General features: G+C 40.3%; 1 protein-coding gene across 8 annotated transcripts in view; it reads right to left on the bottom strand.

The window, feature by feature from the left end:
- LOC106078254 (calpain-9-like) overlaps positions 1-13529 on the bottom strand; it is a 57255-nt gene that overhangs the window by 15742 nt on the left and 27984 nt on the right. For 5 of the 8 annotated variants that reach the window (XM_056019876.1, XM_056019873.1, XM_056019881.1 and 2 more), the window contains one exon: positions 6600-6784. In XM_056019876.1, coding sequence (XP_055875851.1) covers positions 6600-6776 — 177 coding nt within the window. In that variant the 5' untranslated portion in view covers positions 6777-6784. Of the gene's footprint in view, positions 1-6599; positions 6785-7558; positions 7722-9225; positions 9355-9518; positions 9654-13529 lie in introns of those variants that run through there. The other 3 variants (XM_056019874.1, XM_056019877.1, XM_056019878.1) reach the window with 3 other exon arrangements.

Genomic DNA, 13529 nt, shown 5'->3' with positions numbered 1-13529 from the left:
GATCAAGAAAAACCTATGGAGATGTCTGCAAGCGAGACATGAGAACCACAGGGATCAATCAATGAAATTATGTGGGAGGAAATAGCCCAAGACCGGACAGCATGGAGACAGACTGTGAGTGCTGGTACGATGAGAGCAAAAGAAACGAAACAGCTTTAGTCAAGAGAGAACAAAAGAAACGAAACAGCTTTAGTCAAGAGAGAACAAAAGAAAGCTGCCCTATCAGCTAGCCCTAAAAAAAAGATGCACAAGCTGTGGCAAACTCTGCCACTCCAGAATTGGCTTGATTAATTTCACCAGATTCTGCCCCGTCTCAAGACCAAATCAAAACCAGTGACTCATCTGGATGCGCCTAAGTCTAGGAGCATGAGTAGAAGCCGTGATTGTAGTAATTCAAGGCAGACCTAGTTATTATGGGTTTGTGATGCCATGTAAATAAACACCTGTCCTAGTTGAGTAGCCTCCATTAGATTTATTACATTGATGTCATAAGTGGGATCAAGGGCGACTCAGCGGCATTTGTGAAGCTGTTTAACAAGAAACAAGAGCCCGATGGTGAGGATTGAGATGTATCGAAAAGAATAAGGAAACTCTGAAAGAACGTCAGCAAGCTCTGATTGAAGAAGAAGAGAATCCGTCGACCTGTCATTTTGAAATAGAGCCTGATGAGGTCATTGGCCATTTAAACCGCATGCAGGATCGAACACAGCAAGAAGCGAGATGCAAGAACAAATGCATAAAGTCAGAAGCGAGATCCAGGAACGAAAGGATAGTAAACAAATAGCAAATAGGTGCATTTCGTTCGCAAGTGAGTACACTGGAAAGTCAAATAGACTCATTGATGAACGAGCCGTTACCTAATTAAGGTTGCGGCTGTACAAGCAGTTATGACGGAGCGCTGGGGGTAGTAGCGCTGTGACTGTGTTGTTGGCAAGACTTTCAAGTGTGTCTCTCAAGACAAGAAACGTGACAACGCTGTGTACGGAGTTGAGAGAAACCGATGAAGAAACGAGAGAAGAGATCTATAATGTCACTGTAGTTTTTACTTGGAGTACCTCAATGAGCGTACAGATCAAGACAATGTTGGGTCTGTGTCCAAGCCTGTTGCTGTGGACCTTAAAGACCTCGGCTATATGCCAATACCTACGAGGGAAGCACGAATCTTGATAACCGCACACTGGCTTTTAAAAAGAACTGTACGGCGGCGCCTCGAATGGAGATACCTGCAAACTGTGTGGCAGAGGAGATACTTGCAAACTGTGTGGCAGAGGAGATACTTGCAAACTGTGTGGCAGAAGAGATACTTGCAAACTGTGTGGCAGAAGAGATACCTGCAAACTGTGTGGCAGAAGAGATACCTGCAAACTGTGTGGCAGAAGAGATACCTGCAAACTGTGTGGCAGAGGAGATACCTGCAAACTGTGTGGCAGAGGAGATACCAGCAAGCTGTGTGGCAGAAGAGATACCTGCAAACTGTGTGGCAGAAAAGATACCTGCAAACTGTGTGGCAGAAGAGATACCTGCAAACTGTGTGGCAGAAGAGATACCTGCAAACTGTGTGGCAGAAGAGATATCTGCAAACTGTGTGGCAGAGGAGATACTTGCAAACTGTGTGGCAGAGGAGATACCTGCAAACTGTGTGGCAGAGGAGATACTTGCAAACTGTGTAGCAGAGGAGATACCTGCAAACTGTGTGGCAGAGAGAAACCGATGAAGAAACGAGAGAAGAGATCTATAATGTCACTGTAGTTTTTACTTGGAGTACCTCAATTAGCGTACAGATCAAGACAATGTTGGGTCTGTGTCCAAGCCTGTTGCTGTGGACCTTAAAGACCTCGGCTATATGCCAATACCTACGAGGGAAACACGAATCTTGATAACCGCACACTGGCTTTTAAAAAGAACTGTACGGCGGCGCCTCGGATGGAGATACCTGCAAACTGTGTGGCAGAGGAGATACTTGCAAACTGTGTGGCAGAGGAGATACTTGCAAACTGTGTGGCAGAAGAGATACTTGCAAACTGTGTGGCAGAGGAGATACCTGCAAACTGTGTGGCAGAGGAGATACCTGCAAACTGTGTGGCAGAGGAGATACTTGCAAACTGTGTGGCAGAGGAGATACCAGCAAACTGTGTGGCAGAGGAGATACCAGCAAGCTGGATGGCTGGCTTCCTATGGAATTACAATTCCTTCACAAGACATCCAATGAAAAGGTCTGCTGAATTGACGTCTTAGAACAACGGCCCTGGGAACTACAGCATATCCCTGACTGGTTCTTTGTTTTAATTTTGTTTATTATACGTGAGATTTTAATATTAAAACCATCACTTGCCCTTGCACAACCATAATATATATATATATATATATATATATATATATATATATATATATATATATATATATATATATATATATATATATATATAATATTCTTCTTCTTCTTCTAGCCAGCTTTATTGCTGCAGAGCTGTGAGCTCTTTTGCAGACTGTGCTAAGGAAAAAAAGTGTGCTGTTTTCTTCAGTTGTTCAGCACTGCCGTACAGCGTGTTGGTTATGTTGGGCTGTAGTGGAAGTAGGGTCTGCCTAAGGTGGATTAGGTATATATATATATATATATATATATATATATATATATATATATATATATATATATATATAGCCATATATATGATTTTAGAGCAGTTTTCCTCAACCTCTGGTGTCCCTCCTCTCCGACAGCTAGGAGGCAGTGGCGTAGCTAGCCGTGTGCGAGTGGTGCGGGTCGCACGGGGCATCAAGTGGTAAGGGGCATCAAACTAAGGATAAACTTTGTCAGTAAAAACAACACATTGTACAAAAATTAACAAAGACAAACTACTGTACTTGAAATGTTTACTAGAAATTAATTTACTTTGCTACTTTTGTTAATCTCCTATTTGTTTTTCTTAAATTGAAGCTGTTAATCAGTTTACTAGATTTATTTAAATCTCTAAAGGCAACGCACTTTTACACGCCCACTTTCTTCTGGGGCACATTTTGTTATTCCATTGTTCAGTATGCTGGTTTCATCTAGATATAGAGCTTATAATCTAAGACTCTAAAATAGCAGAATCGGGCACTTCATGGGCATCGCGAACAAGATGAAGAAGAACGACAAGGACAAAATCTAGGTCATTTCTAGGGGAGTTGTGAAATTACTATATAAGTACGATCCACTCCTGAGAGAACATTTGCTTCCAACTAAACTTAGTTCCACACCAAACACGTGACATGTCTCTGCAAATACAAAACGAACCTATTGTAATATTGGATGATAATGAAACAAATATATTATCTTTTTTTTTATGTGAGCTCGCGCTCCCTGAGCTAGTTTTATATGTATTTTTGTTGTATAGGCTAGATCTATTTTTATATATTTTATTTTTATAGGTTAGTGTCAGATTTTATAATTGTATTTCCGCATATTTATATAGGTTAGTGCGTGTGACGAGATGTTAATTAGTTAATATTTGGCACGTTTATTTGAGTCTAGGGGAAAATTTATTAATTTTATCCCGCTCACATATAAGATTTTGTACAGGCACAACGCAACTAACAGTAAGAACAGACCAATATTATACGTTTATAAATAAATATAATTTAATAAATGAAAGTTTACAAAGGAAAATGATCAAATAAAATTATAATTAAGGAATGAAATGAAGGTGCTAATATCTAATATAACTGCTCATCATGGATTGCTAATTATTGAGTGAGTGGAGGAGAAGAATGTTCCTATGTCTGCTACTTATTTTTCTTAGCTACTAGCTCCTGGGTCGTCTTCTGGCGGTCGTAGGACTGGCACTCAGAAGGATGAGTCATCCGGCTCTGTCTTAGGACGTCGGCTCGGGATATTCTCTATGCTGTAGGCAAGCTGGCTCTAGGGTGAGGCCGCTGCCTGTTTAGCAATAGAGATGGTTGGTGCTGCAGACTAAGTTGTAGTGGGACGATCTCTCAGCTGTGATCTCTAGCTCGTAGAGAGCCGTGCTAACTCAACACCAGTTTATCTTCTGTTGCGAAGGTTGCTCTGATCTGTCGGCATTAGGCAATAGCTATTGGGCAGCGGACAGTTTGGTCCGGGCACTGGGCAGATGATACTGGGCAGTATAGGGCACTGTGGACACTGGGCAATATGATAGGGCCAAGGACAGTAGGCAATGCCTTCTTGCTAACAGGTATGTAATTGGGGGGGGGGGGTATCTGGTGTGGTCTGCTCCGGTTACAGCTTTCTATGGAGATCTGGTAATTATAGCAGTCGGGTGTAGCAATCAGGGGTAGCAATCGGGGTAGCAACCAGGCCGTTTGTCCCTAATGAAATCTCACAACTAAACTTCCTAACAGAGGAGACTGTATGAATCCTAGCGGGCCTAACTTTGAATGCTTTGGTCTCTCTCTATATATAGATGGGACTTTTCGTTTAACGGGTGGGGAAGAAAGCTAGCTGATTTTCTCACATGTATCGATGTACCGGAGATGTCAGGCGTCAGGTCAGATTTATGGTCAATATTCGTTGCCTACCGTGAGAGTAAAGTCTTAAGCGAATATGTATCTGTCCAGCCCGAGTGCACTGCTATTCTTTGAGCGATGTGTATCCTGCGGGGGGGGGGGGGGGTAGGTGTGAAAAGTTATTAGGCCGCGGCGTGTAGCGCTGGTGCAGCGACTTAATGTGTGCTGGTCACCTGTCCAGCGGTCAATAATTAAAAGTTAGCCCTCGAGAGGCTAGTTAATGTTTTACGTCGAGATTCGTCCCGTGAGAAACGTGTGAGGGGGGATAAATCCTACAAGAAATTAGTTATGGGTGGACAAGAAAATAATTGTTTTATGTTAAAAATTAAAGTTTCTCACGGTTTGCTGGGAAAAACTCAAATGAACTTTTGCATGCAAGTTTCGTATCGTCACAGTGCGGGATAGTACAAAATGATGTACTACATGCTGTCTTAAAAACAGTTGAGTGTACATTTGACCAGTGGTCAGTACCATATCTGTCTGTGTGACAGCTGAAGATCTTTGTGGTCTGTCGTCTAATTATTTTATTATTCTGTACCTGGGACGGCCTGTAAGTTTGCTATTACTACTGCTTTTAACTGCTGTTTTAAACTGCTATAGATGCTATTGTTATTGCTGCCTTGCTATAATTGCTGCTGTAGAGTTAGGGAATCTTAGTGAATCTAGTGTTAGTTTGTTTCTGTAGTGTTGCCTTAGGTTAGTCAAGCTTAGTGGCTTAGTTATAGTACTTATAGTCTGTTTCTGTTCTTAGTGAATAGTAAGGTACTACTAAGGTGTTCTTGTTTTAGTTTTAGTTATGGATTGGTTATAGGTTATAGTAGTAGAATATTGTAGATCTAGACTAGTTTATTGTAGTGTGTTTGTGTAGATCTAGGTCTAGTATAGTAGTTGTCTTGTAGTGATTTAGTTTTCTTTAGTTAGATAGTTGTTTTGATCAGTTTGTGTTAGATAGTTGGTTTGGTTAGTTTGTTGGTGTTTGTAGTGTCGTAGATTTAGAGGGTTAGTATTAGTTGTTTTCATTGTAGTGTATATATTAAATTTTACTATTGATTTTTTTTATGTAAATAAAGTATCTTTTTGTTTTATTTAATTTGAAGTAAAGCTTCGTTATTGCTTCTTCTTAGTTAGTTAGTATAGTTTAGTATGTCTGGTTGCTTAGGCGACTCTAGCCCCTTGGTCGTAGACTGAGGTGTCACAGATGAAACCCACCCAGTAGCGCTAACATCTGCCTACTGTATAAAATTTAATGTTGAGCAGATAATAGGTTTCTCCCATTCGCGCCTGCCTGACCTGCTCACATTTAGACAGTTCACCTGACATCACAAAACTGGATCATTTTTTTTTTCAAATGTGGTTACGTTGTCATGGATAATGATGGTGTTGGAATTCTGTAGTCTTTCATTGACATCATCTTAATTCATTATCTGCTCGAACCATTCTCTCAGTTTGGCTGGAATTCGGGCTGAAGCTGAAATCTTTTCAGTAACATTATTCGGTACACTGGGCCGTTTACACACTTTTTTATCGCCTTCAGCACACCGCTAGGACGTCCTCAACAAAATAACTGAAACTAGCCTTAACTCTTTCTCTCCTAACTGACGATACCAGCGTTGATTCCACCAGAGAGAAAGAGTTAAGCGCTTGGTTAAACGCGCTGGAGAGCCAGAGGAGGAAGTCGTTCAGATAGTTATGGATTCAGTTTCAAACAAATTTAGAAACTCTAGAGACATTGACTAGAACAAAAACTCTTCCTACTAGGTCTGAAGCAGGCGGATTGTTAGTTGCTAAGTTGCTAGGCAGTCTTCTTTTTTTTTCACCAACCTTAAGTTTTGGGCCCCTGTATTAACTAAATTAAAAACAAGAGATTGTCAATTCAAGACAGCGCACTTAAATGGAAAAGATTACTACTTTTTTTTAAAAAAAAAAAGGAAACCTCAGAATTTGCGCTATTCAATTTTAGCTTTGTCATAATAGGATTCCTTGGGCCTTAGGCCTCTTTTCTTTGCCTCTTTTGTGGGCTTTTTTATGTCTTTTTTGGGGGCTTTTTTTGCGCAATAAAAAGGGAACAATCTTACCGTAGGTCTCTTCCAAACAATAGGTCCTTCATGTCTAGAACCTGGTGGAGGTCGGCCATCAACATAAAGTGATTTAACATTCGCGGGAAACTGTGGGTCGACGAATAGTGCGTTAGCATGAATCAGCTCTTTCCTCAGGGAGTTATAATCTTGGGTTGCTCTAGGTCTTCGTGACATTTCCTAACCTGTCAAAGAGATTAAGACACACACATATACATTTTTTGTTGCATTAATATGCTTACCGGTATCGGAAATGTCAGTAGGCCTATGTGGAGCTCGTCAGTCATGTATGGCAATTCAGTAGGCCTAGTGGGATCACTGCAATTCCGAAGGAGATTCAGAAAATGGATTTTAATAATACATTTAGAAATGGGTGGAATGATTGACAGATTGTCGTACAGAACGACGGACATACAGAAATACGTTTAGACAGAGAGCAGACAGAAAGATAAATAAATAAATAGATAGATAAATAGATAGATAGATAGATAGATAGATAGATAGATAGATAGATAGATAGATAGATAGATAGATAGATAGATAAAAACTAAAGAAATGATTATTGATTTTAGGAAAAACAAAGACCCTATTGCAGAAATTCAGATAAATAACCAAACCATAGAACAAGTACAAAAATGTAAATATCTAGGTACAACTATCAACATCAAACTGAAACGAATGTAACATTGTCAAAACATATACAAGAAAATTCACCAGCGACTCTTCTATCTCAGAAAGCTAAGAAAATTTAACATAGACAAAACAATAATCAAACTCTTCTACACAGCAACTATCAGCAGTCTAATCGACTTTGCCATCACCTGCTTGTATGGTAATACTTCACTGGCACAAAGACATAGACTTAATAGAATAATTAAAAAAGCATCGTATATCACTCAAATACAGCTACCATCTCTTGAAGAGCTTTTACAAGAAAGATGCATTTCCAAAACACTCACGATTCTTAAAGACAGCCTGCACCAATAAACCACTGTTACATAAGATCTGAACGAAGTGGTCGTCTCCTTTCCATTAGGACTAAAACAGAAATATTTAAATACTCCTTTATCCCACTATCGGTGATCAGCTGTCGTCATCGAGAAGTACATAGAAGTCAAACTCATAAAGCGCTGGTTGTGAATGTGTATGTGTTTCGTGAGTGAATGTTGTTCGAATTTTTCATTCATATCGGTTTTTGTAAAGTAGTTACGCTGAGGTAGTCAATTGTAGTCAAACTGAATTTCCATTTGATTGGATCAATAAAATTATCTTATCTTAGATAGATAGATAGATAGATAGATAGATAGATAGATAGATAGATAGATAAATAGATAATTATATGCACATTTGACTAGTTTAACAAGTCTTATTTTCACTCTCTACCATAGTAGGGACTAAGCAATATTAGAAAAACATGAGCCGTTGGAACAGTGGCCTGTCCTATACTGTCTTATAACAGTTTGCTAAGGTCTGGACAGCCTCCACCACTGTACTTTCAACTACATTGTCTATATCCTGGCTGATTTAAATCAATGTCTTTCAACTCCATTGTCTATTTCGTTTCGCTTTTGCCATAAAGTAAAATCAAAAATAGAGCAGAAGTTATTTTTACTGACATCAATTAAACTTGATAAGCTTAAGCTGTTGTTTCTAAATATACATTTCTAGGATAGTTGGCATGACTCACTCAAATTGGAGTGGGGGGGGGGGGCAGTAGAAAGTTTAAACAGATCTTTAGAGGAACAAGGAAACTAAGGGCAGACGTCTCCAGAGAAACGTCGAAACTGTGACTCAATCTAAATGAAAGGCACCATGGATTCTCAACAAATGGAATCTGGCTACACAATGAACAGAGCCCACATAGGCCTAGTCGTATGAAGAAAAAGAAAAGTTGGAATGAAATAAAGCAGGAACATTTAAACATATAAAAACTAAACTATTAAAGAAAGTAACATCATTAGACTCTCTATGTCTCTCTCTCTCTCTCTCTAGATGCTCTATTTCTCCCCACTGTCCACTTATTCTATTGGATTCGTCCCACAAAACCATTGTTCTAGAGGCATCAATTTATCATCAACACAACTTGTGTAGTTATGTTATGAAATAGCAAATGGAGATGAATTAAAGAGCTGCTAGCTGGTCCTTGTCTAACGTTTGCAGTACTTCTTGACAAAAAAAAAAAAAAAGAAAATTATTTGTGACTAGAAATGAGGAAAACAAAAAAGAAAGTTTCTTCTTATCTTATATAATACAGACGTTACTTCAAAAAAGAAGATGATTACGTCCTACGCGTCATGCATTTAGTCATGCATATTAACCAATGACTTAAATTCTGCCAAGTCACTGGTTTTCCTGGCTAGCTCAGGCAACCCATTCCATGCTCTAATAGCACTAGGGAAGAAGGAGTATTTGTACAAATTTGTCCTAGCATATGGGACGAGGAATGTGCCTTTAATAAAATGAAATCTAAATGTCAACAACCTTAACTTTCTTCTTTGACTATTTAACATGCTTAATCATTACCATTGTTTGTATTGTGGATTTTTTTAATCAGTCATTTGTATATAATCTTATTTTTTTCAAAAACTATACGATAGATCTAGTCTCTAGTCTTATGCATTCTTACCATTCATCCAGAGCTTTAAAAGGTTGATCATCAATCTAAAGCACTTTTAAATTACTTTTTTATTAATTGGACCTCATTCACCATTCAATCGTAAAAAACACATTTAGCCACCTCATAATATTGATAAAACAATGAAAAAATACGTATCACGTGACAGCCTTTATGGATTACATAATTTGTATAGAAGATATAATCACGTGGCTAAATGTTGTTTGTTTACGACTGGTGAATGAGGTCCATTTCTAGATTACATCTTCGATAACATGTATATAAGTGTCAAAGTTGTTATTTACCGAAATGTGTCTAAAATCCTTTATCAATCAATGACTTTAGGCTCTTGACTACTCAGTTTACCGTTGTGTGTTTTGAGACGATGAGGACATCTATTTGATTGTGTACGTTTCAGAGCCGGAACTAACGTGGTTGTTAACCGGAGCTAAACATAAACATTGGCCAAACCATTAAGTAATGTGATAGATGTGTGATATTGTATTTATTAAGTGCCTGGCTGAACAAAAATACGCACTTTGATTTATAACGTATAAACTGAGTAGATAGAATCTGATAGATAGCTGTAGGCCTACTAACGCGTAACTAATTTAGCGTGGTAATTAAAAACAAAAATTTGATAAGACTTTTTCCAAACATTACATTGAGATATATTGAATAATTATTTCTTCATGAACCTTCATAGCATGCATTAAAAGATCTCAAAATTTGTATGCATAAATGGATGTTAAATTAGTTAATTATTTCAAATTCTCAGTGATTTCAAACGCAAAAGTTTTGAATGTTACCAAATTGAAAACAAATCAAAGTGTGTGCACAGGTTTAAGAAAGAAAGACAAATTGTCTTGAAACTATAAACTTCTCATGTAGACTAAGCACAATAGAAAGTAAGATATACGTCTATGTTAATTCTCCGGCGTCCCTTTATCCTTGTCCCTTTGCTAAAAAATGCTATCACACTCTTAGTGTGTATATGTGTGTATATGGAATCTATAAGATGCCGTTATGAATTAAACAACGTATAATATCTAGAAAAACAAATGATTTAAAACGAATTCAAATCTTGTCTACAATAAGGGGAGTGATAAACTTAGGATATGAGTGCAATTGTGTAAAAATGTTTGTGTTGTTGTGTTTATTAATATGTAAAGAACTCTTCCAGAAAAATAACAAAGTATAAGATTAGTTATCTTTTCTAATAATGGTTTTGTCTCCCATTTACTTTTTTGAGTTTCTCTCCCCTTTTAGCTCTTTCAGGCATATGGCTAAAGATAGTAAGTGCATTACCGACTCGATCACGTGGAGGCCACGTTTACACAAACCATCCCCCTGGACTGGAAGCTGACAGTTCAGATAAGCTAAGACAGTAATTACTTTACGACACTAACATTTACTACCAGCACAAGCGCGCGCCGAAACAAATAGAAATGACTTCGCATGGTCGGTGTCACAGACTCGAGGGAACAAGGAAGTGAACCCCCCCCCCCCCCCCCCCAGCATACAGATTCGAGAAGCTGACGTGACCTAAGAGTTCTGTGTTTGTATCGTGCGTTGCACCGCTCTCAGTGTTTCATTCTCGAGCTGAAATTACTGCCAAAAACATTCATGTAGTTTTAGTTTTGTATTGATTTGTTATGTACGGATATTTGAATATGAAAAGGAAACTACTATTAATTGGTTTCATTTCCCTTCTTTCTAAATAGAGATATCTGTATGTAGGCCTACTAGATATACCACTATTAATTGGTTTCATTTCCCTTCTTTCTAAATAGAGATATCTGTATGTAGGCCTACTAGATATACCACTATTAATTGGTTTCATTTCCCTTCTTTCTAAATAGAGATATCTGTATGTAGGCCTACTAGATATACCACTATTAATTGGTTTCATTTCCCTTCTTTCTAAATAGAGATATCTGTATGTAGGCCTACTAGATATAGAGATAGCGTCAATAAAATATATATACTAGACAGTGTAATTTCTAATCCATTTATCAGGAGGTGTAGCGAGGGTGGGGGGGGGAGGAGGGGTCCGAATTAGAACCCCCCCCCCCCAGGGGCCCAAATGAGTGTCCAAAATTTGTGTTTACAAAAAATATTACGCCATTATCTCATGTCTTGATGTCGAAGGTCACCCTCCCCCCCATCTCCCAGGGCCCCCATATCCCTAGCTACGACACTGGATTTATGCTTCGTAATTAATGAGCAAATTGATCTAGTGCTTGTTTCTCTAAGAGATTGACTGAAAGCCTAGATGTTGATCTCAAAATATAATGCATTTGAATTGATCAAGAGTCGATTGGATACCTCTAGAACTATACTCAATTATCTGGAGTAGATTGAAAACCTTCGGTTTCATTGTTTATTGAAAATATAAGTGAAATGTCTATCGAGAAAATTAACATTTCAGACTGACTAAGACGTTCCCATTAGAACTTAAATAATAGGCTAATACAAAACTACTTCACATTTCTGGAAGTTACTCAACTATTCGTCACAAGAGAATCCTGAGATGAACTCCAATTGGTGACAAGGCAGGGAGACCTAGGTCTCCCATGGTGCCCTGGTAAGGAACTCTGCTGTTTAGCGTAGTGCCTCATAGCTTCCGTACAAACATAGTGAACCACTAGATACGTCTTCCCGCAGCTCGCGGAGCTGCGGACACTTTTGCAAGACGTGCGCCACCGTCTCTTCTGATTCTCCACAGTGTCGGCAACGGGCATCAAAATTTGGTCGGAACCGGGCGAAGTACGCACCTATGGGGCAGTGTCCCGTACGCCACTGCGCTATTGTTGTTTGTTCCGACCTTTTTAGCCTCCACCACGGGTCCTCTCGATTTGGGCCGCGCATGTGCTGCCAGACTCCCCTGGTAGTGTTGGAGTCATCCCAGGATTTCAACCATTTTTCATGTACCCACTCTCGTATTACTGTCGTAGCCTGTTGGAACGTACTTGGTGACTCGAAAGTGGGCACGGCCAGCGCTCCTTCTCGTGCTAGAGCATCAGCCACGGCATTGCCCCTCACGCCGCAGTGCGAGGGCACCCACTGCATAACGATGACAGCTCCAATAAGTAGGCGGATGTTATTTGCGGCGCCTAATGCCTCTTCCACCAATTTGGACTTTCCCCCTAAGCCCGCCATGGCTTGGAGGCAGGACTGGGAATCGGTAACCATTACAACGGTTGTCGCAACGGTTATCTTTTCACGCATTTTTTTGGAGCACGAAATTGAGGGTATTGGTTATCGCCGTTAATTCTGCATCAAAGCTACATGCGGCGAGGCCGCATGTGCCTGACAGCTTGTCTGGTTCATGGTCTGGGTAACAGATATAGGCCCCATACTCAGCTCTTACGGGGTCCTTCATGACCGACCCGTCTGTGTAACAGTAAATGGCATCGGCCGGGTAGTTCATTAGTGTGTCCAATGCCATCTTCCTCAGTAAATCCGGGTGTGTGTGTGTGTGCCTCTTTGTGGCCCCCTCCAACCCGTATATAGTGAAATTTATGGGAGGCATGGGCAGTCTCCTCCAGGGCGGGCACGTGCTTATCCGTCGGATTGGGACCCGATCAGTGGAGAGGCCAGCTTGAGCACTCAAATTTGACGCGCAGTGCATAAATGACGTCCGTTTTATCCTGTTTTTAACTCTCCACCGAGTGACTAATGTATGGGTCGGTAGCCCTGGTTCGCCCCTTTTATAGCGTTCCAGGGCCGTTAGCACGGCGCGCTCTCTCCTCAGGCTGAGAGGAGCCACGTTGGACATGATTTCTGCAGCGGAAGTTGGGCTCGTTCTATAGGTGCCGCAAATGAATCTGAGAGCCTGGGCCTGTACACGGTCGAGTGATTCGAGGGCCGTCTTGCTTGCATACACCTGCACGGGCAGGCTGTACTCGATTTGGGATCTGACAGCCCCTGTGTACAGTGTGCGGAGCGTGTCAGCACTTGGTACTGGCTAGCTTTCTGAGTAACCCTAGCTTCTCCGAGGCCTTTCGTTCAACGTCCTGGATGTGCAAGTGCATTGAAAGCTTCCTATCTAGGGTGACTCCTAGATATTTTGGCGTGTTTTCACGTTGGAGTCGCAGCCCACCGAGTTGGAGCTCGAATGGGGCCCCAAGAATGTCGATTCCCAGGCTGAACAGGCTCCAGGTCGTTTTGGCAACGTTTATCTGAATCTGCCATTTTGAACAATACGAGGAGATGGTATGGAGGTCGGCTTGTAATGCTGCCTGAAGTTGGTCAGCTTTCTTCCCGGTTGACCAGAGGACAATGTCATCAGCATATAGCAGTTTGCGACACCG

This window comes from Biomphalaria glabrata, chromosome 2 (genome assembly GCF_947242115.1).
Source record: "Biomphalaria glabrata chromosome 2, xgBioGlab47.1, whole genome shotgun sequence".
NCBI lineage: Eukaryota > Metazoa > Mollusca > Gastropoda > Planorbidae > Biomphalaria > Biomphalaria glabrata.
The sequence above is the reverse complement of the archived record's forward strand: the minus strand, read 5'-3'. Positions and strand labels throughout refer to the sequence as shown.